Genomic DNA, 24,906 nt, shown 5'->3' with positions numbered 1-24,906 from the left:
TCATATTCCTACAAACGTGGTTTCAAAATTTTCATTTCTAACCTTGATGTATTGACTTAGTCTTCCTGCAGAGATTCTTTCTGTTTTCCCACCATTATAGCATTCTGATTCAGACCAGAGTCCTTCCAAAGGACTGGAGGTGAGTGACTGCAAATCACAATGTTAGGCTAACTGATTTAATTAGCTTCTTCTTACACTCAAACCATTACAATCATGAATCAATTGATGCATTTATTTTGAAATGGAAAAAATGTCTTTGGAAACATAGAAAATTAATGACCTATTAGGAGGGCATTCAGCCCAGCTTGTCTATGACCAGCTGGAAAACAGTTAGTCAGTCAATGCTGCCTCACTGCAATTGAGAGCCAATGTGACCTTTTTAAAATGTGATGAGGATTTCTAGTTTTTCCATGTTTCAGAAAATGAGGTCCAAACCCCATCAGAAAGAAAAAAACTAGTGAACCTTGGAAATGGTATGAAGTGTAGTTCCATATTACAGAATTCCTCCAGTTTGGACCAGTTCCCTAATTTCCGAAGTTTACTTGTTTTTACTATTTTTTTCTTCTTTATTGGTGGAAAAAGCCCCCTTTTCACCAACAGCCACACACATATTCCCCAACTCTAATCCTCTTGCCAATGACCTTAAATCCCTACCCCTCATTGTTGACCTCTGAGCTCCAACAGAAATAAGTCTTTCATATCCATTTTGTCTGGGCGCCATGTAATTTATCTCCTTTCAACATTTTATATGCCAATGAACATAACTCCAGGCTATCCCCACATTTAAAATTCTTCAGCCATGCCAAAGTCTCCTCAGATACTGAAACTCTTTGTTCATATGCAGCAAGACCTGGACAGCATCCAGACTTGACCTGACAAAGTGGTAAGTTGCATTTGCAGACTCAAGTGCATTTCCAACATGGGAGAATCTAACCACCTCTCCTTCCCATTACTCTCTCACTGGACTTTGACCCATGCATTCATATGCTAATCTTATTCCCCAGTGCCAATTTGGTCATAACTCAGATAATAATTCATAGTATATTACATTTGTGTTCTCTGTTTTACTTTAGTACTTAATTTCTCATACTGCATAGACAGAACCTCCTTGTCCTGTCTTTGTCATTGGTATCTCCAAAGATTGGATCCTCCCCCTCCCAGTAAAAGTTCTTCTCCAGACCAGAGACAATGTCCTGAGCCCTGGTGCTGGCAGATGCACAGGTGCTTGGATACATACTCTTTGCTCCAAAAAACAGTGTCTATTCTCTTAACTACACTGCCCCTACCACGATTATATGGTGCCATGGTCAGTCAACTCATGTGCCTTGCTTTCATCCAAACAGGTAAATAGCAGTCAAATCTGTTCGACAAATGCAAAGGCTAAATCTCCTATATTCTTGCCCTTTGGGTCCCTTTACTTGTCTCACTTGTAGTCACACTGTCCTGTCCCTAACCACTGACCAAATCAGATTTAATTTCCTTTCTTATATATTTGATTAATCTTTTCACTAGTTCCAATATTATTTTAAATGCTTTCAGAATAGAATAGAGCTTAATCACTTACCAGATAGTTACCAAAAGCTTCTTCATCCTTAGTGGAAGAATAACCAATAACTAGAGGGTGAAAAAGTTAAGACAAAAGGAATGCTTGCTCCTCCTCCTAATTTAACTCCCCTAATCACCAAACTCCCAGCACTCTGTTCAAAGCTATATTCAGTGCTAAGTTGCACTCAGATTACTGGCTTTATACACTTCCGAAACAAAAGAGCTAGCTGATTGCAGTTACAGAAAAACAGGTTTCAGGTACTTTCCTTAATTAGCTAACTTCAACCGTTCCTTCAGTGCATATCTCGTAAAACTCTGTTTAAAGCTGAAAAAAATAGGAACTGAACAATAGATTTCAGGTAAATGTTAAATATAAACTAAAAAAAATTTTTACAAAGTGATTAAGAAACGTTTATCTTAATGTTAATGTGGCTTCAAGTGGACAGGGCCTGAGAAATGAATATTCAAGGCTACACGTGCTATCGTAAGGACAGACTGACGGGCAGAGGGGGTGGGGTGGCCCTGTTGGTAAGGGATGACATTCAGTCCCTTGCACAGGGGGATCTAGAATCAGGGGACGTAGAGTCAGTGTGGATAGAGCTGAGAAATACTAAGGGTAAAAAGACCCTCTTGGGAGTTATCTACAGGCCACCAAACAGTAGTCTGGATGTCGGATGTAAATTAAATCAGGAGCTGAAATTGGCCTGTCGCAAACATGTTACTACAGTTGTTATGGGGGATTTCAACATGCTGGTAGACGAGGAGAATCAGGGTGGTATTGGACCTCAAGAAAAAGACTTTGTGGAGTGCCTCAGAGGTGGATTCTTAGAACAGCTGGTGCTGGTGCCGACCAGGGAGAAGGCAATTCTGGATCTGGTTTTGCGCAATGAACCAGAATTGGTCAGGGACCTCGAAGTGAAGGAACCATTGGGAATTAGTGACCATAATACAATAAGGTTCAATCTGCAATTTGAGAGGGAGAGGGTACAATCGGAAGTGACAATATTTCTGTTGAATAAAGGGAACTATGGAGCTATGAGAGAGAAGCTGGCCAAAGTTCAATGGTGCAATACCTTAGCAGGGATGACAGTGGAGGAACAATGGCGGATATTTCTGTGTATAATGCAGAAGTTGCAGGATCATTTCATTCCAAAAAGGAAGAAAGATCCTAGGAGGAGGCATGGGTGGCCGTGGCTAATGAGGGAAGTTAAGAAACATATAAAGTTAAAAGAGGAAAAATATAACATAGCAAAGATAAGTGGGAAAACGGAGGACTGGGAAGCTTTTAAAGAACAACAGAGGATTACAAAGAAGGAAATACACAGAGAAAAAATGAGGTACGAAGGTAAACTGGCCAATAATATAAAGGAGGATAGTAAAAGTTTTTTTAGGTATGTGAAAGGCAAAAAAATGGACAAGACTAAAATTGGGCCCTTGAAGACAGAAACAGGGGAATATATTATGGGAACAAAGAAATGGAAGAAGAATTGAATTGGTACTTCAGATCTGTGTTCACTGGGGAAGACACAAGCAATCTCCCTGAGGTAACAGTGGCTGAAGGACCTGAACTTAAGGGAATTTATATTTGCCAGGAATTGGTGTTGGAGAGACTGTTAGGTCTGAAGGTTGATAAGTCCCCGGGGCCTGATGGTCTGCATCCCAGGGTACTGAAGGAGGTGGCTCGAGAAATCGTGGATGCATTGGTGATTATTTTCCAGAGTTCGATAGATTCAGGATCAGTTCCTGCGGATTGGAGGGTGGCTAATGTTGTACTACTTTTTAAGAAAGGTGGGAGAGAGAGAGCAGGAAATTATAGACCAGTTAGTCTGACCTCCATGGTGGGAAAGATGCTGGAGTCTATTATAAAGGATGAAATTACGACACATCTGGATAGTAGTAACAGGATAGCTCAGAGTCAGCATGGATTTATGAAGGGGAAATCATGCTTGACTAATCTTCTGGAATTTTTTGAGGATGTAACTCTGAAGATGGACGAGGGTGATCCAGTAGATGTAGTGTACCTGGACTTTCAGAAAGCTTTTGATAAAGTCCCACATAGGAGCAAAATTAGGGCGCATGGTATTGGGGGCAAAGTACTAACTTGGATTGAAAGTTGGTTGGCTGATAGGAAACAAAGAGTAGTGATAAACGGCTCCATTTCAGAATGGCAGGCAGTGACCAGAGGGGTACCGCAGGTAAGAGTACTGGGACCACAGCTTTTTACAATATATGCTAATGATATAGAAGATGGTATTAGTAATAACATTAGCAAATTTGCTGATGATACTAAGCTGGGTGGCAGGGTGAAATATGAGGAGGATGTTAGATTACAGGGTGACCTGGACAAGTTGTTGACAGCGAGGAAGGATGTGTCAGGTTACAGCGGGATATAGATAAGCTGCAGAGCTGGTTAGAAAGGTGGCAAATGGAGTTCAATGTAGGTAAGTGTGAGGTGATTCACTTTGGTATGAGTAACAAAAAGATGGGGTACTGGGCTAATGGTCGGATACTTGGTAGTGTGGATGAGCAGAGGGATCTTGGTGTTCATGTACACAGATCTCTGAAAGTTGCCACCCTAGTGCGGTGAAGAAGGCATATGGCGTACTGGCTTTTATTGGTAGAGGAACTGAGTTCTGGAGTCCTGAGGTCATGTTGCAGTTGTATAAGACTCTGGTGCGGCCGCATCTGGAGTATTGTGTGCAGTTTTGGTCGCCATACTATAGGAAGGATGTGGAGGCACTGGAACGGGTGCAGAAGAGGTTTACCAGGATGTTGCCTGGTGTGGGAGGAAGATCGTATGAGGAAAGGCTGAGGCACTTGGGGCTGTTTTCATTGGATAAAAGAAGATTTAGGGGTGACTTGATAGAAGTGTACAAGATGATTAGGGGTTTAGATAAGGTTGACCATGAGAACCTTTTTCCAAGTATGGAGTCAGCTATTACGAGGGGGCATAGCTTTAAATTAAGGGGTGGTAGGTATAGGACAGATGTTATGGGTAGATTCTTTACTCAGCGAGTCGTGAGTTCATGGAATGCCCTACCAGTAGCAGTGGTGGACTCTCCCTCTTTATGGGCATTTAAACGGGCATTAGATAGGCATATGGAGGATAGTGGGCTAGTGTAGGTTAGGTGGGCTTGGATCGGCGCAACATCGAAGGCCAAAGGACCTGTACTGCGCTGTATTTTTCTATGTTCTATGTTCTAAGTTAGGTGAGTGGTCAGATGCATGGCAGATGCAGTTTAATGTGGATAAATGTATGGTTATCCACTTTGGTGGCAAGAACAGGAAGGCAGATTACTACCTAAATGGAATCAATTTAGGTAAAGGGGCAGTACAGAGAGATCTGGGTGTTCTTGTACAGCAGTCAATGAAGGTAAGCATGCAGGTACAGCAGGTAGTGAAGAAGGCTAATAGCATGCTGGCCTTCATAACAAGAGGGATTGAGTATAGAAGCAAAGAGGTTCTTCTGCAGCTGTACAGGGCCCTGGTGAGACCACACCTGGAGTACTGTGTGCAGTTCTGGTCTCCAAATTTGAGGAAAGACATTCTGGCTATTGAGGGAGTGCAGCGTAGGTTCACGAGGTCAATTCCTGGAATGGCGGGATTACCTTACACTGAAAGACTGGAACGAATGGGCTTGTATACCCTTGAGTTTAGCAGACTGAGAGGGGATTATTAAAGGATTGGACAGTCTGGAGGCAGGAAACATGTTTCCGCTGATGGGTTAGTGCCGAACCAGAGGACACAGCTTAAAAATACGGGGTAGTCCATTTAGGACAGAGATGAGGAGAATCTTCTTCACCCAGAGAGTGGTGGCTGTTTGGAATGCTCTGCCCCAGAGGGCAGTGGAGGCCCAGTCTCTGGATTCATTTAAGAAAGAGTTGGATAGAGCTCTCAAGGATTGTGGAATCAAGGGTTATGAAGATAAGGCAGGAACAGGATACTGATTAAGGATGATCAGCCATGATCATATTGAATGGTGGTGTAGGCTCGAAGGGCAGAATGGCCTATTCCTGCACCTATTGTCTATTGTCTAATGTTGTGAGCCTAGAGAATGCTTTTCCTCAAAAGGCAGTGGAAACAGAGTCCTTATATATTTTTAAGTCAGAAGCAGATGGGTCTTTCTAAGTGAGATGGTGAAATAGTATGGAGTATTCAATGGTATGGAGTATTCAGATCAGCCATGAATGGTGGAGAAGACTCAAAGAGCCAAATAGCTTACTCCTGGCCCTAAATCATATGTTCCTGCATTCATTTATGAATTCTTAGTGATTAGTTGTAACACACAAAGGACCCTGGCATCACTGTTCACTAGAGAGAGAAAATTGGTTCAGTAGCTTGAGGGGCATCACTCTGTAACAAGTATGGGACTAGGTAAGTAGGTCACCTTGAGCTATCACAGTTGGCATGGGACTGAATCCACTCTGTTGGCATTATTCTGATTTGCACACTGGCTGTCTGCTTATTTGAGCAATGCAGCCCCACACGTGCCTACTTAATCACCTTACCCACAGCCCTATTACTTTCAGTGTTTTACAGATTAACGTCCCTCTATTGCTCTCACTATCTTCTAAGTTATTACTGATTCCTTTGTTTTCTTTCCTTCTATACATCATCCCATACTCCTCCAGATTAAATTCCTTTTGGCAATTTCTGTTACTTAACCAGGCCATTTATATATCCTGCAGTCTACTGATTCCCCCTCACTATCAACCACGTGGCAATTTCTGTATCATTCTGAAACATCTTTATCATTTGTTTAAGTCTAAGTCATTGATATTAAATACAACAGAAAAGGCCTAAGATACTGAGTCTTATGGAATTAGCAGAAATTAGGTGACCTGAAACTTACAGCAATACACTGACTGGGGTCTATTTTTTTAACAGGCATTGAGAAAATAGAATGGTTAGTGCAGTGTCCCTAATGATGTGTGGTTTACAAGAAGTATTTTCTAATCAACCTGTTCAGAGATCTTATGACACACTGTGGTTGTGACCAGTGAGTGTGTGTTATCAGACACTCTAACCCTGCATATCCAGCACTTTTCACAGGGTTTGCAAACACTCTTTGGTCAGGGTTAGATACTTAGAGATAGGAAGGAAATTCTGTGCTCAGCCCTTTCTTACATCCAGTTTTTCCAGTAGCAATTTCAGGGCCTGATCCTTTCCATAACACAGGTAGCTGTGTGTGTATATGTTGTAACTCTTCCCATACAGACGCATTTTCAGAGCACTTTCCTCGGATTCAATCTTCTCACCAGGAACAAATGTAATCTGCGTGGAGGCACCGCCCAGGTCCAGCGCCCCCTCTGTTTCAGGGTTTCCTCCTGCATTGTCCTGATGAAGTTCATAAAGTGTGAGTGAGAAAGGTAAACATTACAGGCAGAAACACAATTGATCTCTGACATTTTCATTAGTTCAATTCATTCAATTATTACAACATGGTGAACGTACTGAATATTACAGGACTGAGATTTATAATTTCTCCCGACAGCATAATTGTTCAAATTGGTCCTGTCCCTCCTTCACACACAACAGCCCAGGGAGCTTTTTCCCTAATAGGATAAACACACAATTACACACTTACATGCTCACAGATATACACAAACACATACAGACACACATTATTTCAGCTGGGGCTACAGCTAAGGAATGGGCTAAGGGTTAGGAGAACCAGGGACTGAAACTGGGGTGGTACAGGGACGGGACGGGATGGGGCTGGGCTGGACCTGTTTATTTTTGTCTTGCCATCACCCTCCCCATGGTTGTGAGTACCTCTAGTAATAGATCCCTTATGAATGAAGGATCTGTAGATCTGTGGGAGGTAGTCAATCAGGTTTTATGTATTTGTATATGCCCACTCTTACTGATCCCAAAATTCCTTCATAACTTGTCCCCACCTCACTCACTGACCCTTCCTCAGTGATACACCCTCATGGACGATGCATACTGACCACCCCCTCCCTGACAACCCTCACTGACCCGTCGCTTATTAACCATCCTTCGCTGACCATCCCTCAGCCCCCACCTCACCGGTCCCTCCCTCACTGACAACTTCTGACCCCTGTCACCAATCCACCCTCACCACCCCCTCCTTCACTGACCCATCCTCACCGGTCCCTCCCTCACTGACAACCTTCTGACCCCTGTCACCAACCCACCCTCAGCGCTCCCTCCTTCACTGACCCACTCTCACTGACCCCTCCCTCACTAAACCACCCTCATTGGCCTCTCCTTCACTGACCCATCCCACACAGATCTCTCCCTCATCGCTCCCTCCCTCACTGACAACCCTCTGACCCCTATCATCAACCCACCCTCACCACCTCCTCCTTTACTGACCTCCCTCACTGCCCCCTCCCTCATCACCCCCTCCCTCACTAGCCTCTCCTTCACTGGCTCCTCCCACAATGACCCCTCCTGCACTGACTTCTCCCTCAATCCCCCTCTTTCACTGACCCACTCTCACTGACCTCTCTGTCAGTGACTCTCACTGACCCACTCTCAATACTCTATCCTCACTGATCCCAGAAAGCCTCTCTCACTGAACTCTCATCAGCCCTTCCTCAATTACCACTCCCTACTTGCCCCTGACTGATCCCCTCGCTGATCTATCCTCATGGACACATCCTCACTAACACACCCTCACCAATCCCTCTAAACGACTCACGCTTACTGACCCTCCCCCCACTGATCCACCTTCATTGACTCATCTTCACTGACTAGTGAAGGCGGCGTTTGGTATGCTTTCTTTTATTGGTCAGAGTATTGAGTGCAGGAGTTGGAGGTCATGTTGCCGCTCTGCAGGACATTGGTTTGGCCATTTTTGAAATATTGCATGCAATTCTGGTCTCCTTCCTTTCGAAGGATGTTGTGAAACATGAAAGGTTTTAGAGGAGACTTACAAGGATGTTGCCAGGGTTGGAGGATTTGAGCTATCGGGAGAGACCGAATAGGCTGGGGCTGGTTTCCCTGAAGCGTCGGAGGCGGAGGGAAATCCTTACAGAGGTTTATAAAATAATGATGGGCATGGATAGGATAAATAGGCAATTTTTTTCCCTGGGGTGGGGGAGTCCAGAACTAGAGGGCATAGGTTTAGTGTGAGAGGGGAAAAGATGGAAAAGGGACCCAAGGGCAATTTGTTTCATGCAGAGGTTGGTGCGTGTATGGAATGAGCTGCCAGAGGAAGTGGTGGAGGCTGGTACAATTGCAACATTTAAAAGGCATCAGGATGGGTATATGAATAGGAACAGTTTGGAGAGATTTGGGCCGGGTGCTGGCGGGTGGGACGAGATTGGGTTGGGATATCTGGTCGGCATGGACAGGTTGGACCGAAGGGTCTGTTTCCATTCTGTACATCTCTATGACTCTACTCCGATGGACTATCTGTCATTGATTCCACAAGTTCACACAGGCCTGCCCAGAACAGCTGGAACCATAAGTGGCAATGAATGTTCACAAATCCCATATCCCCTGTGGGTTTCAGCCTGTGGTTCTTCAAAGGCTTATTAAGATTCCATTGTCAGACTATGAAGCGACACAGAAACCCTGAACTAATAAAGTTCAATAGTTGTTCTTTGCAGTTGGAATAGGGTCAAAGCAATATTTAATAGTTAGTGTTTCCAGAAATACCTTCCCGATGTTTTCCATTAGATAATTGACAGTAATCCATCCAAACACTCCCTCTTCCTGTCCTGTTATAATTTGTGCCCCTTGGAAATTGAATGGATAAGTCTTAATGAACTCTTGCACTGATTTCATAAGTTGCTCAGCCAGAGCTTGGTTCTGTGATCTGGAAAACAAGACAAAAGAGGAGAAACTCAGGAATGTCCAAGTATCTAATGAGCAGATCCTCTGGATTCACCCTCCAACTGGTGACTGAGCTGCTGTGCACTGAGCTCAGTGGATCGACTTAGTTGATTTAATCAATAACTCAGTACAGTTCTGTTACCTGGCTCCCTCAGTCCTGAATCCTGTCTTGCACTATGGCTCTAAAAGTAGAGACAAAAAAAATGCAGATGCTTGAATCCAAAATTGACAGGCAGGAGCCTGGAAGAACACAGCAAGCCAGGCAGCATCAGGAGGAGGAGTAGCCAAAGTTTCGAGTTTAATCCTTCTTTAGGATTGGGGGTGAGTGTAGGGGGAGCTGCAGATAGAGGAGCTGGCGGGAGCAGGATGGTGAAGTGGGGATAGGTGAAGACAGGTAGAGGGTATGACCTGGTTGGTCAATGGGAGGAATGAATCTGGTAGTTGGGTGGGAGAAGTGGAAGGGTGGAGGGGTGGGGGGGGGGGGGGGGGAGGGCTGGGAAGGGAGTCAGGGGATGGGAAGGGAGGTTGTTTGAAATTGGAGAACTTAATGTTAAGTCCATCAGGCTGTAGGTTGCCCAGACGGAAGATGAGGTATTGTTCCTCCAAACTGCGATTTGATTTCTTGAGGTAAGGGAGGAGGTCAAGAATGGCCATGTCGGAAAGGAAGTGGAAAGGGGAATTAATATGGGTGGTGACTGGGAGTCAGGTCAGCCCCTGCTGAGATACTTGGCGAAACATGCCCTGAGTTTATGTATGGTCTCTCCAATGTAGAGAAGGCCACATCAAGGCAGTGCATATAGTAAAGTAGGTTAAAGGTGCCTGGAAGGACTGTTTGGGGCCCTGGATGGAAGTGAGGAGGATGGTGTAGCAACAGGTTTTGCATCTTTTTCAGTTGCAGGGGAAAGTACCTAGGGGTTTGGGGTGGGGGGGGGCGGGGTTAATGGGGAGAATGGCACAAACCAAAAGACTGTCGAAGGGAATGGTCCTTGCAGAACACAGGGAGGGATGGGAGAGGAAGATGTTCTTGGTGGTGGGGTCTATTTGGAGTTGGCAGAAGTGTTTAAGGATGATACGATGAATGTGGAGACTGGTGGGGTGTTAGGTCTTTATTGCATTGGGGGGGTTTAGAACAGTGGTATGGGGAATGGAGGTGGTGCAGTGAAGGGCTGTCTGGTGACAAAGGGAGGAAAGCAGCATTCTTGCCTATGATTCACAAGGTTCTGGACTGAGTCTTTCAACATAAATTTGAGCACAAAGAAACCAAGACTGACACTCCAGTGGAGAGCTCAGGGCACACTGGCGGTGGTGTTGCTTAGGTAAGATGTGAAACCAAGGTCTCATCCACCTTATCAGAATAGAACATGGGGATTTTTCCTGATGTCTAAGGCAACATTTATCCCTCAACCAACATCATACAAACTGATAATTTGTAATTGCTGTATTAATAATTATAGCAATTAATGATAAAAACAGAAGAAATAGAAGCTAGAACAGGCCATTCAGCCCCTCAAGCCTGACCTGCCATTCTATAAGATCATGGATGATATGCCCCAGGCCTCAACTCCTCTTTTGTGCCAGCTCTTCATATCCTCAACATCAATCCACCTCATCTTTAAATACTTAGAGATCTAGACTCCACAACTCTCTGGGGTAGACAATTCTAGACATTCACTACCCTCAGAGAGGGAATTCTTTATATCTCAGTTTTAAATTAATGTTCCCTTATTCTGTAACTATGACAGTTTAAGATTAACTGATCCTCACTGATTCATCGAGTTTGAGATGCTCCCACGACCAAAATATGTTCCCAACATCTACCCTCTTAATTTTGAACGTTTCAGTAAGACCAGATTCTTTTAAACTTTAATGAATAATAGCCTGACCTGTTTAGCTATTCTTAATAAGTCAATAACTTGATCCCTAGAATCAATCTAGGGAATCTCTTTCAAACTGCCTCCAGTGCCAGTAGATCCTTTATGAAACATGGAACCAGATAACCAACACAGTACTCCAAGGTGCATCCTCACCAATATGCTAGACAGCTGTAACAAGATTTACCTGTTTTTAAGTTCCATCCCTACATCAATAAAGGCAAAAAATCCATATGCTTTCTTAGTTACTTAACATAGAACATAGAACAGTACAGCACAGCAAAAGCCCTTTGGCCCTTGATGTTGTACCGACCTCTTATCCTACTCTAAGTTCAAACTAACCTACATACCCTTCAATTTACTACCATCGACGTGCCTATCCAAGAGTCAGTTAAATGTCCATAATGTATCTGACTTTACATTGGCAATGCATTCCACGCACCCACTCTCTGTGTAAAGGCGCTACCTCTGACACCCACACTAAACCTTCCTCCAGTCACCTTAAAATTATACCCCCTTCTGATAGCCATTCCTGCCCTGGGAAAAAAAAGTCTCTGACTATGGATGAGAATGGAGTAGTGTAGGTTAGATGGGCTTCAGATTGCTTTCACAGGTCGGCGCAACATCGAGGGACCCTGTACCTCTCTGTAATGTTCTATTCACTCTAACTATGCCTCACATCATCTTGTACACCTTGAACAAGTCACTTCTCATCCTTCTTCACTCCAATGTGAAAAGCCCTAGCTCCCTCAAAGTTTCTTCATAAGACAGACCCTTCAGTTCAGGCAGCATCCTGATAAAGCTCCACTGCACCCAGAACGGAACGGAACGGAATAAAATATTCCAAGTGGGGTCTAACCAGGGCACTATAGAGCAGCAGCATTACCTCATGACTCTTAAACTCAGTCCCCCTTCTAATGAAAACGAACACACCATTTGCCTTCTGAACATATCTATCAACTTGGGTGGCAACTTTGAGGGATCTGTGGACATGAATCCCAAGATCCCTCTGTTCCTCCACACTGCCAAGAATCCTGCCTTTAACCCTGTAATCAGCATTCAAATTTGACCTTCCAAAATGAATCACTTCACACTTTTCCAGGTTGGATTCCATCTGCCACTTATCAGCCCAGTTCTGCATCCTGTTAATGTCCCGTTGCAACCTATCACAGCCCTCACACAATATCCACCACTCCATCAACCTTTGTGTCATCAGCCAACCTCCTGAAATTCAGAAAGAGCAGATGTCCCAGAACAGATCCCTGCAGAACACCACTGGTCACCAAGCTCCAGGCTGAATATTTCCAACCTACAGCCATCCTCTGTCTTCCATGGGCCAGCCAATTTGTATCCAGTCAGCCAAATTTCCCTGTATCCCATGCCTCCTTACTTTCTAAATTAGCCTATCATGGGGAACCTTATCAAACGCCTTGCTAAAATCCATGTACACCAATCTACTGCTCTATCTTTATCGATGTGCTTTGTCACATCCTCAAAGAATTCAATAAAACTTGTGAAGTATGACCTGCCCCTTACAAAGCCATGCTGACTATCTCTACTTGGAAAACAATAGTTTAATTAATCATAAATGCTGTCTCTCAGAATCCTCTCCAATAATTTGCCCAGCACAGATGTAAGACTGACTGGGGGAGTTGGGGAGTTTGTAGAAAGTTCCCAATAAAGTGACTGCTCCTTTCCTGTTTCTGACTTCCACCCATAGTGACTCTGTAGACAAACTCTCCTTGATGGCCTCCCTTTTTGTAGTTGTGATACAATCCCCGATTAGTAATTCCACTCCACTGCCTCTTTTACCTCCTCCCCATTCCTTTTGGGCCAACAAAACCCTGGAACGTCCAAGAACCATTCCTGTCCCTGTGATATCCAAGTCTCTGTAATGGCTACAACATCATAGTTATAAGCTGGACCAGCTTGCTACCTTTTTTGTGTTTCATGCACAGGTAGACGCAGGTCCCTCTGGGCTGCACACTAATGGAGTCTGTCTCTACTTAAATAATAGTCTACCTTTTGATTCTTCCTATTAAGTGACCTCATACTTTCCTATATTAAACTTTATCTAGTAAGTTTTTGCAAAAGTATAATTACTCACTCAACCTATCTATATCCTCTTCTTAGGTTCTCAATATAACATGTCAGCTATTTTTGTAAATTTGGATACATTATGCTCTGACCCCTCCTTCAAGCCATTACTATCACGTGCAAATAAATGAGACCAATAGACTATTGATATAGGAGCAGAATTAGGCTATTCAGCCCATTGATTCTGCTCTGCCATTCCATCATAGCTGATACATTTCTCCACCCCATTCCCTTGCCTTCACCCTGTAATCTCTGACCCCCTTACTAACCAAGAACCAATCTATCTCTGTCTTAAATTCAATGGTTTGGCCTCCACAGTCTTCTGCGACAAGTTCCACAGATTCACCATCCTCTGGCTGAAGAAATTCCTCCTCATCTCAGTTCTAAAGGGTCTTCCTTTCACTGTGGTTGTCACATCATCTTCATATCCACTCTACCCAGGCCTCACAGTATTCTGTAAGTTTTGATAAAATTTCCCACTTATCCTTCTAAAGTTAATCAAGTACAGATCCAGAGTCCTCAACGGTTCCTCATTTGACAAGTCCTTCATTCCTGGGGTCATTCTTGTGAACCTCCTTTGGATATCCTGCAAGGCCAACACAACCTTCCTTCGATTATGGGGCCAAAAACTGCTCACAATATTCTAAATGTGGTGTGACCAGAGCCTTATACAGCCTCAGCAGTATAGCCCTGTTCTTGTATTCTAGTACTCTCAAAATGAATGCTAACATTGCATTTGTCTTCTTAACTGCAACTGAGCCTGCATGTTAACCTTAAGAGAATCCTGAACAAAGATGCTCTGTGCTTCAGATTTCCCAAATCTTTCCCCATTTAGAAAATAGGCTAGGCTTCTATTCTTCCCATCAAAGTGCATAACTGCACAATTCCCCACGTTCGAACTGATCCTTCAGGCACTCCACTGGTTACATCTTTCCAACCTGAAAAAGACCATTAATCATGACCTTCTCTCATCTGTGCATTAACCAATTCTCAATCCTTGCGAAAACATTACGCTCAAAACTGTAGGCTCCTATCTTGTGCAATAACTTTTTATGGGGAACCCTATCAATTCCCATCTGAAAATCCTGATCAATACAACCACCCATTCCTTTTTATCAACTCTGCTTCTTATTTACTCAAAGAACTCAGGCAATTTTGTCAAACATGATTTCCCTTTTACAAAATGATTTTAGGAACATCGGAACAGAAGTAGCCCATTCAGCCCCTCAAGCCTGCGCTGCCATTCAATAAGATCATAGCTGATCTGTGGCTAAGTTCCATATATCTTCCTTGGGCCCCTATCCCTTGATACCCTTGCCAGATTAAAAAAAAAATTTGATCAGCTCTTAACCTTCTGAATTCTAGAGAATAAAAGACTAATTCATATAATCTCTCATCAAAACTTAACCCTTAAAGTCTAAGTATCATCCTTGTAAACCTACATAGCACTCCATTGAGGGCCAAACATCCTTCCTAAGGTGTTGTACCCAGACCTGCTCACAGGGTAAATGAGGTGTAACTAGGATTTTGTAAAATTGCAGCATAATGTCTGCGTTCTTATAATCCAGCCTTTTAAATACAAAGGCCAGCATTCTATTAGCCTTTTTAACTACTTTCTGCACCTCTTTGTAGTATTTTAAAGGGCTACGCACCCAATCCCCAAATTCTGTTGGGCATCCAATATATTTAATGTGCTTTTTAAAATTTACCTTGATTCTTTCTTAAAAGGTAGGAGAGATAAACTCACCTTTGCTTACATTAAAATCTATCTCCCACAGCTTTGCCCAGTCACTGAGTCTATCAATATTCCATTGTAATCTTATGCTGTCATCAATCTTGATTCTGTTCGATTGTGTCAGGATTTTCTGAACATCTTGTTACTAATTCTTTAATAATGGACTCGAGCATTTTCCCAATGTCAGATGTTAGGCTAACTGGCCAAGTATTTCTTATTTTCTGTCTCCCTTCCTTCTTGAACAGAGGTGACACAGAAGCAGTTTTCCAGAATCTAGTGGACCCTCCTAGAATTTAGTGAGTTCTGGAATAAGACCATAAGACCATAAGACATAGGAGTGGAAGTAAGGCCATTCGGCCCATCGAGTCCACTCCACCATTCAATCATGGCTGATGCACATTCCAGCTCCACTTACCAGCGTTCTCCCCGTAGCCCTTAATTCCTCTAGACAACAAGAATCTATCAATCTCGGCCTTGAAGACATTTAGCGTCCCAGCCTCCACTGCACTCCGTGGCAATGAATTCCACAGGCCCACCACTCTCTGGCTGAAGAAATGTCTCCGCATTTCTGTTCTGAAATGACCCCCTCTAATTCTAAGGCTGTGTCCACGGGTCCTAGTCTCCTCGTCTAACGGAAACAATTTCCTAGCATCCACCTTTTCCAAGCCATGTATTATTTTGTACGTCTCTATTAAGTCTCCCCTTAATCTTCTAAACTCCAACGAATACAATCCCAGTATCCTCAGCCGTTCCTCATATGCTAGACCTGTCATTCCAGGGACCATCCGTGTGAATCTCCGCTGGACACGTTCCAGTGCCAGTATGTCCTTCCTGAGGTGTGGGGACCAAAACTGGACACAGTACTCCAAATGGGGCCTAACCAGAGCTTTATAAAGTCTTAGTAGTACATCTCTGCTTTTATATTCCAACCCTCTTGAGATAAGTGACAACATTGCATTCGCTTTCTTAATCACAGACTCAACCTGCATGTTTACCTTTAGAGAATCCTCGACTAGCACGCCCAGATCCCTTTGTGCTTTGGCTTTATTAATTTTCTCACCATTTAGAAAGTAGTCCATGCTTTTATTCTTTTTGCCAAAGTGCAAGACCTCGCACTTGCTCACGTTAAATTCCATCAGCCATTTCCTGGACCACTCTCCCAACCTGTCTAGATCCTTCTGTAGCCTCCCCACTTCCTCAGTACTACCTGCCTGTCCACCTAACTTCGTATCATCGGCAAACTTCGCTAGAATGCCCCCGGTTCCCTCATCCAAATCATTAATATATAATGCGAACAGCTGTGGCCCCAGCACCGAACCCTGCGGGACACTGCTCGTCACCGGCTGCCATTCTGAAAAAGAACCTTTTATCCCAACTCTCTGCCTTCTGTCAGACAGCCAATCCTCAATCCATCCCAGCAGCTCACCTCGAACACCATGGGCCCTCACCTTGCTCAGCAGCCTCCTGTGTGGCACCTTATCAAAGGCCTTTTGAAAGTCTAGATAGACCACATCCACTGGGTTTCCCTGGTCTAACCTACTTGTTACCTCTTCAAAAAATTCCAACAGGTTTGTCAGGCATGACCTCCCTTTACTAAATCCATGTTGACTTGTTCGAATCAGACTCTGCTCTTCCAAGAATTTAGAAACCTCATCCTTAATGATGGATTCTAGAATTTTACCAACAACCGAGGTTAAGCTGATTGGCCTATAATTTTCCATCTTTTGCCTTGATCCTTTCTTGAACAAGGGGGTTACAACAGGCATCTTCCAATCATCCGGGACCTTTCTTGACTCCAGTGGCTCTTGAAAGATCTCAACCAATGCCTCTGCTATTTCCTCAGCCACCTCTCTCAGAACTCTAGGGTGTATCCCATCGGGGCCAGGAGATTTATCAATTTTAAGACTTTTTAACTTTTCTAGCACTATCTCTTTCGTAATGGCAACCATACTCAACTCAGCCCCGTGACACCCTTTAATTTTTGGGATATTACTCATGTCTTCCACTGTGAAAACTGACGCAAAGTACTTGTTAAGTTCTCCTGCTATTTCCTTATCTCCCATCACTAGGCTTCCTGCATCAGTTTGAAGTGGCCCAATGTCTACTTTTGCCTGTCGTTTGTTTCTTATGTACTGAAAGAAACTTTTACTATTATTTCTAATATTACTGGCTAGCCTACCTTCATATTTGATCCTGTCATTTCTTATTACACTCTTTGTTATCCTCTGTTTGCTTTTGTATCCTTCCCAATCTTCTGATTTCCCATTGTTCTTAGCCACTTTATAGGATCTCTCTTTTTCTTTAATACATTTCCTGCCTTCCTTTGTCAGCCAAGGTTGTCTAATCCCTCCCCGGTTAATCTTTCTTTTCTTGGGAATGAACCTCTGTACAGTGTCCTCAATTATACCTACAAACTCCTGCCATTTTTGCTCTACTGTCTTCCCGGTTAGCCTCTGCTTCCAGTCTATTTTAGTCAGTTCCTCTCTCATGCCCTCATAATTACCTTTATTCAACTGTAACACCATTACATCAGATTTTGCCTTCTCCCTTTCAAACTCCAGACTGAACTCTACCATATTATGGTCGCTACTTCCTAAGGGTTCCCTTACTTTAAGATCTTTTATAGAGTCTGGTTCATTGCAAAGCACTAGGTCCAGAATAGCCTGCTCTCTTGTGGGCTCCATGACAAGCTGTTCCAAAAAGCCATCCTGTAAGCATTCCATGAATTCCCTTTCTTTAGATCCACTAGCAACATTATTTACCCAGTCCACCTGCATATTGAAGTCTCCCATGATCAATGTAACCTTGCCTTTCTGACATGCCTTCTCTATTTCCCGGTACATGTTGCGTCCCTATTTTGGCCAATGTCTCTACGGTCTCAATGGCCACTTCCTTTAAAAGCCTTTGAGGTAGGACATCAGGTTGATGCCCTGGCTTGAAGGTAATGGTAGAGTGGGGGTTATGCCAGGCAAGAAATTATAGATTGCAGTTGAATACAATTCTGCTGTTACTGATGACCCACAACACCTCATGGGTGTCCAGTTTAGGGTTGCTAGACAGTTCAAAGTTTGGCCCAGTTAACACAGTAATAATGCCACACTGTATATCCTCAATGTGAAGACTAGACTTTGTCTCCACAGTGATTGTATGATGGTCACTCTGTCAGTACTGTTATGAACAGAGACATCTTCAACAGGTTGACTGGTGAAGACAATTTAAATGTGTATCTCCTTCTTGCTGGTTCTTTCACACATAGTGTAGGTTTTGCAGTTAAGTCCTTTGGGATTCAGCCAGTTTGGTCAGTAGTTGTGGTTCTGAGCCACTCTTAGTGATAGACATTGAAGTACCCAACCCAGAGAACATTCAGTATCCTTGCCTCCTTTACCGCTGGTGTTCAACATGATGTTCTGATATGTCTGCAGAAGGTTAGTATCTGGTAATCTGGAGATTTATTTGCCCATGTTTGACTGAACACCATGAGACTTCATGAGGTCCAGAGTCAATGCTGAGGACTTCTAGGACAACTCACTTGCACCGTATACCACTGTGCCTGCAACCCTGCTGGTCTGTCCAATCGGTGGCACAGGACATATTCAGGAATAGTGACAGTGCTGTCTGGGACATTAATGTATGATTCTATGAGCATGGCTACACCAGGCTGTTGTTTGGCCAGTCTCAGGATAGTTCTTTCAAGTTTGGCACTAGTCCCAGATCATAAAATCATGAATGGTAAAGTGGAATTTGCAGGATTGACAGAACTGAGTTTGTAGATTTTGGTGTTGAGGCTGATGATAGGTAGTCTATCTGGTTATGTTCTTCATAGTGAAAGTGTAGTGATTGTAACAAGGTCAGCCAGATGGACCTCAAAATATGAGTTCCCTCATTTGGACTATTAATTTGGTCCAAATCAGGGAGCCCTAGCTGACATAAGAACAGGCGTGTCAGACATCCTGTCACGCTGACAGTTGGCTGTGAGGGAGCTGGATTAGTGTGAAGGACTTTACACATGTAAATGAAAAGTGACTGGGTGACAAGATACCAGCCTCTGTGGAGTTATTTCAGTGATAATGAGAGTAAAGCAGGTTATGAAGAAATTCAATCGCAACAGTTGTCTTCGAGTTGGTGTAAGTATTTCTGGCATCATGCAATTATTTGGGAAGCTTGGCTCTTTTGATCCTGCTGTTGAAGACTGGGCCCAGTTAGTGGAAAGAATGTGATTTCTTTCAAGGAAAATGACATTGGGACAGATGAAAAGCAATGAGTAATTCTTCTGACAGCTTGTGGACCTGCAGCTTTTATTTTTTTTTAGGAACTTAACTTTCCCTGAGGCACCAGATACTAAAACTTTTCAAGAATTGACTGATTTAGTTGAGGAATGTTATGACCATAAGCTTCCTCTAATTCTGAGACACTTTCAGTTTTACTTAGCACTTCAATAACCAGGGGAATCTGTAGCAGGAGTTTTGATGAGGTTAAGATAACTGGCAGAGGCATGCGACTTTAATGAGAAGCTGAGAGACCTTTTGGCATGTGGGATTAATGACGTAACCGTAGCTGAAGCCTAACTGTACTTCAAACAACCACTACAATGGTCTTTGTCATTAGAAAATGAGGCACATGCAGCAAATGAGTCACAGGGTATGCCGTTGGAAGTGCACATCCTCACCAGTCTGACTGACCTTCGGGGCCAACACCTGAGTAAAGGCAATTGCATAGCCTCACTCAGGACATAGCCTACACACAGGGACTCTAGGTCAGCCCACAGCAAAACCCCAAAAGAAAACCAACTCTCAGCCAAATGGTTAACATTTTCTTCAAGATCAGGATTGGCAAACCATTGTAGTTGCTGCCAGCATGTGGATTCGAGAGAGCAAGAGAGTCCCACTAGGCCCAACTTGAGTAAGAGAACTCTTAGGCTGGTATCCAGGAGAGTGCACACCCTGGAAAGCTCACGAGCTCTGGCTTGGAATAGTTCAATTGCTTAACAACATCCAAATCAGAACCAATCAAAATAAACATCTGGTTAAATGGTAAGTCAGTTTTAATGGAGGTTGATACCAGCATGGCTGTAACAGTGATTGCAGAAACGGTCTTTAACAAAATTTGCCCTTGACTCGAACCTTTATGTTTATGCAAGATTTCAGCGAGACTGAGAACCTATACCAGGGAACCTTTGTTAAGGGTACAACTTTGGTTGCAGTCTGTTATGAGAAGTAGCTGGTTCAGTTACCACGGAATGTTGCAAAAGGATCAGCACCAAGCTTAATGGGGCAAAACTGGTTGAGAAAGATTCATCTTGATTGGTTAACACTTTTCAATTAGAAAATATCTGCCTGAGTTAAGTCCTAATTAAATACCCGAAGGTTTTTCAGGAAGGTCGAGGGACTACCAAAGGAGCCAAGGTCACTTTGCATGCTGACCAGGAAACAATTCCACAACTTTGCCAGGCCCACCAAGTGTCATTTGTCTTGTGGGCAGAAGTAGAGGCAGAAATCAGAAGAAATCGCTAAGCGAAAGAATTATCAAACCAGTCCAGTTTGCAGAATGGGCAGCACTGGTCGTACTGATTTTGAAGCCTGATGGCTTGGTTCCCTTTTGTTATGCAAACAGTAAACCACTTTTTGCAGCTGGATAAACACCCAATCCCTTGCATTGAGGATTCATACGTAAAGTTGGCAGGGGGCTGTCCTTCATGAAGTTGGGCATGAGTGATGCGTACTTGCAGTTGTGGTTAGATGAGGATTCCTGGAAGTACACTGCAATTCCGAAAAGACCACTCCCTCCGTGACTCCCTCGTCAGGTCCACACCCCCCACCAACCCAACCTCCACTCCCGGCACCTTCCCCTGCAACAGCAAGAAATGCAAAACTTGCGCCGACACCTCCCCCCTTACTTCCCTCCAAGGCCCCAAGGGATACTTCCATATCTGCCACAAATTCACCTGCACCTCCACACACATCGTTTACTGCATCCGCTGCACCCGATTTGGCCTCCTCTATATTGGGGAGACAGGTCACCAACTTGCGGAACGTTTCAGAGAACACCTCTGGGACACCCGGACCAACCAACCCAACCACCCTGTAGCTCAACACTTCAACTCCCTCTCCCACTCCACCAAGGACATGCAGGTCCTTGGACTCCTCCATCGCCAGAGCATAGCAACACGACGGCTGGAGGAAGAGCGCCTCATCTTCTGCCGAGGAACCCTCCAACCACAGGGGATGAACTCTGATTTCTCCAGTTTCCTAATTTCCCCTCCCCCCACCTTGTCTCAGTCAAATCCCTTGAACTCAGCACCACCTTCCTAACCTGCAAACTTCTTCCTGACCTCTCCGCCCCCACCCCCACTCCGGCCTATCACCCTCACCTGGACCTCCTTCCACCTATCGCATTTCCAACGCCCCTCCCCCAAGTCCCTCCTCCCTACCTTTTATTTTAGTGCTGGACACACTTTCCTCATTCCTGAAGAAGGGCTTATGCCCGAAACGTCGATTCTCCTGTTCCTTGGATGCTGCCTGACCTGCTGTGTTTTTCCAGCAACACATTTTCAGCTGCAATTAATCCATGTAAGGATTTTGTACTAATATCTGAGACTGCCATTTGGGGTACCATCAACCTGTGCAATTTTTCAGCGGACAATGGACAACATTTTACAAGGTCTACCTCAGGTCACCATTTATCCAGATGGCATCGGAATAACAGAGAAGACCAATAAGGAGCACTTAGAGAACTTGGAAATAGTCCTTACACATTTCTCCCAGGCAAGCATATGCCTAAGGAAGGAAAAATGTGTGCTCTACGCCCCCCCCAAGTGACCTAGTTGGGCTACAGTGTCAATAAGACATAGTTACACCCATTGTTAGATGAAGTGAGGATGATTAAACGTGCCATGCCTCTCACGTCTGTACGGGAGCTTAGATCTTTCCTGGAGGCTGGTGAATTATTATGGAAAGTCCATACATAACCTGGCCTCCATCATGGCACCTTTATATCAACTCTTGAAAAAAAGAGTCAGCCTTGGAAATGGTCGTGTAACCAAGCCATAGCTTTCATGCAAGTGAAGAAACAGCTACAATCCTCTAAGGTGATGGCACACAATGACCCCATGTGAGATCTGATATTGACATATGATGCCTCTCCGGGGTAGCATTAGCTCACAGGTGGCCCAATGGAGACGAATGCCCAATGGTGTATGCATCCAGGACTTTGACTAAAACATAACATAAACACACCAGGTAGAGAAGGAAAGTTTGGCTATCATATTTGGAGTCAGGAAATTTCACTAATACCTTAATGGACATAAATTTATAATTATAATGGACCCTATTCCCTGCTAGGCCTACTTAAAGAGGACAATGCAGTACCGTCCATAGCAATCAGTTTTGGACTCCAATACAGTACTAAATGCACAGAATTACACGTTGGAACACCACACGTGAGGCCAAGTAATGAATGGGGATGCATTGAGCTGCCTCATATTCACACTGGTGGTACTGCCACTGGGAGAATCCACAATGGTTTTAAATTTTCTGGACACACTTCTAGTCACAGCTGACAACCATCAGACTTTGGATGCAGAAAGAGCTGTACCTGGCAAACCAGCTAATGGTGAAGGAGGAAACTAAAGGGCCATCACAACCAGAATTGAAGCTGTTCTGTACCTGAAGAGACCAGATCACAGGAGAGGATGACATATTATTATGGGGAGCAAGAGTGATTGTTCTGTGCAAAGGTTGCCACCAGATACTGGCTGAACTCCACCAAGGTCATCCAGGGGTTTTCAAAATGAAGAAGTTGGCGTGAAGTTATGTCTCGTGGCCTGGATTGGATGCAGACATAGTTGCATTGGTGGGGCAGTGCCCAAAGTGCCCATGAGGACAAAAATTACCACCATCAGCTCCCCTACATTCATGGAATGGCCAGGTAAATGTTGGACTCGTTTACACTCTGTTCTTTCAATAGGCTCAATGTTCTTAGTCATTGTGGACAGCTGATTGTGAAGTGCTGGATCTACATAGTGTTCATTCGTCAAATATGGAGACGATGATAGAAAACCTGTGAGCATCTTTTGCAGGACACTGACTCCCGGAAGTGTTGGTCATAGATAATGGGACATCGTTTATGAGCAGGGAATTTGAGTATTTCCTAAAGTCGAATGGTATTCGACCTATAAATACACCTCCATACTATCCATCATCCAATGGTCTGGCAGAAAGAGCAGTACAGACTTTGAAGACTGGCTTGAAGAAAGAGCCTACAGCTTCGCTAGATGCCAAACTGTCCCAATTCCTATTTGTTTATAGGACCATCACTCACTCGACTCAACTACAGGAATTGTTCCAGCAGAGTTGCTAATGGAGAGAAGACTCAGACCAGGTTAAATCTGATCTTCCTGGACCGGGGAAGGTGTAAAATGGCATCAGGAACAACAATGCCAGATGCAAGACTCCGCTAAGTGAGATGCTTTTCTTCAGGGAATGAAGTTTGGTGTAGAAACCATGGGAATGGCCCTGCATTAGTAAGAGACCTGGTTGACGCGAGGTCAGGTCCAGTAACATATAAAGTTCAGGTAGTTGTGATGGTCCTAACGAGCTTGTGGAATGTACAAAAGCTTCAAACTCACAGACAGGGTGGGAGCAAAACATGTCTGGCTCCTCAGATCAGTCAGCAAGGCTGTTGAAACCAGTGGCTCTCCCTCTCTGTCTACAATTGAAAAGACCTCGCAATCTGAAATGGACATGGCAGATGCCATCACCTCGATGCCTTTGCCACCTGAAGAAGAGATTGAATGGCTTCTGAGACACTACAGGTGCAAGAGGCAAGCTACTGTGCATTACAAGCTGCCTGTATTCAAGACAGTCAGAGGAACCTGACCCAATGCTAAAACGCCCCAGGAGGACCGAAAAAAAAAGAACAGGAGTATGTCCTTGGACTCAGAGAGGATTGATTAGAATGATTATAACAAGGTCAGTCAGATGGACCTCACAGACTAAGTTTCCTGTTTGGGGCTGTTAATCTGGTCTAATCAGGGAACCCTGACTGACAGGTATAAACAGAAGTGCCAGAGATTCTGTTCATTCTGAGAGTTGGGTCTGAGGGAGCTGGATCAGCGTCAAGGAATTTCCACGTGTAAATAAAGGAGTACTTGGTGACAGGATACTGGCCTCCATGGAGTTATTTCCCAAAGTACTCCAGAAGAATCAAAATTTAATAGTTTGCTAATTCATTTCAGAGGACAGTTAAGAGTCACCCACATTGCTGTGGGTTTGAAGTCACAGAGGCCAGATCAGGTAAGAATAACAGGTTTCCTTTCCCAAAAGTGAGCTGTATGTTTTTTCCATCGATCAACAGTCACAACCATTACCAAGACTAGCTTTAACTTCCAGATTTACTTATTGAATTCAAAATCCCACTGCCATGATGGGATTCAAACCTATGCCTCATCGCATCAACCTGGTCCTCTGGATTACTAGACGTTGGTTGTAAGGTATGCCTGCACAATGTTCAGCATGATTTTCAATTGCTCAGATGCTGTAGCAATCTATATCCATGTGCAGCAGGACCTGAACAACACCAAAACTGGGCTGATTAGTGGCAAATAACATTTGTGCCACACAAATGTCAAGCAATGAAAATCTCCAACAATACACAATCTAACCATTACCCCTTGATGTTTATTGGTATTACCATCACTGAATGCCCCATGTCAACATCCTGGAAACTACCATTGACTAGTGCTGAATACTTTGCTAGTGTTTCCAAATAAACCTGTTGGGCTATAACCTGGTGTTGTGTGATTTTTAATTTTGTCCACCTCTGTCCAACACCAGCACCTTCAAGCTTTTGGAC

At 43.9% G+C, this 24,906-nt stretch overlaps 1 protein-coding gene across 4 annotated transcripts in view; it reads right to left on the bottom strand.

Annotated features, from left to right (window-relative positions):
* entpd1 (ectonucleoside triphosphate diphosphohydrolase 1) overlaps nucleotides 1-24,906 on the bottom strand; it is a 128,283-nt gene that overhangs the window by 23,789 nt on the left and 79,588 nt on the right. For all 4 annotated transcript variants that reach the window (XM_072557303.1, XM_072557301.1, XM_072557302.1 and 1 more), the window contains 2 exons: nucleotides 9,178-9,337; nucleotides 6,673-6,882 (listed from right to left, as the gene is read on the bottom strand). In XM_072557303.1, the coding sequence (XP_072413404.1) occupies nucleotides 6,673-6,882; nucleotides 9,178-9,337 (370 nt within the window). The remainder of the gene's footprint in view (nucleotides 1-6,672; nucleotides 6,883-9,177; nucleotides 9,338-24,906) is intronic.

This window comes from Chiloscyllium punctatum, chromosome 38 (assembly GCF_047496795.1).
Source record: "Chiloscyllium punctatum isolate Juve2018m chromosome 38, sChiPun1.3, whole genome shotgun sequence".
NCBI lineage: Eukaryota > Metazoa > Chordata > Chondrichthyes > Orectolobiformes > Hemiscylliidae > Chiloscyllium > Chiloscyllium punctatum.
The sequence above is the reverse complement of the archived record's forward strand: the minus strand, read 5'-3'. Positions and strand labels throughout refer to the sequence as shown.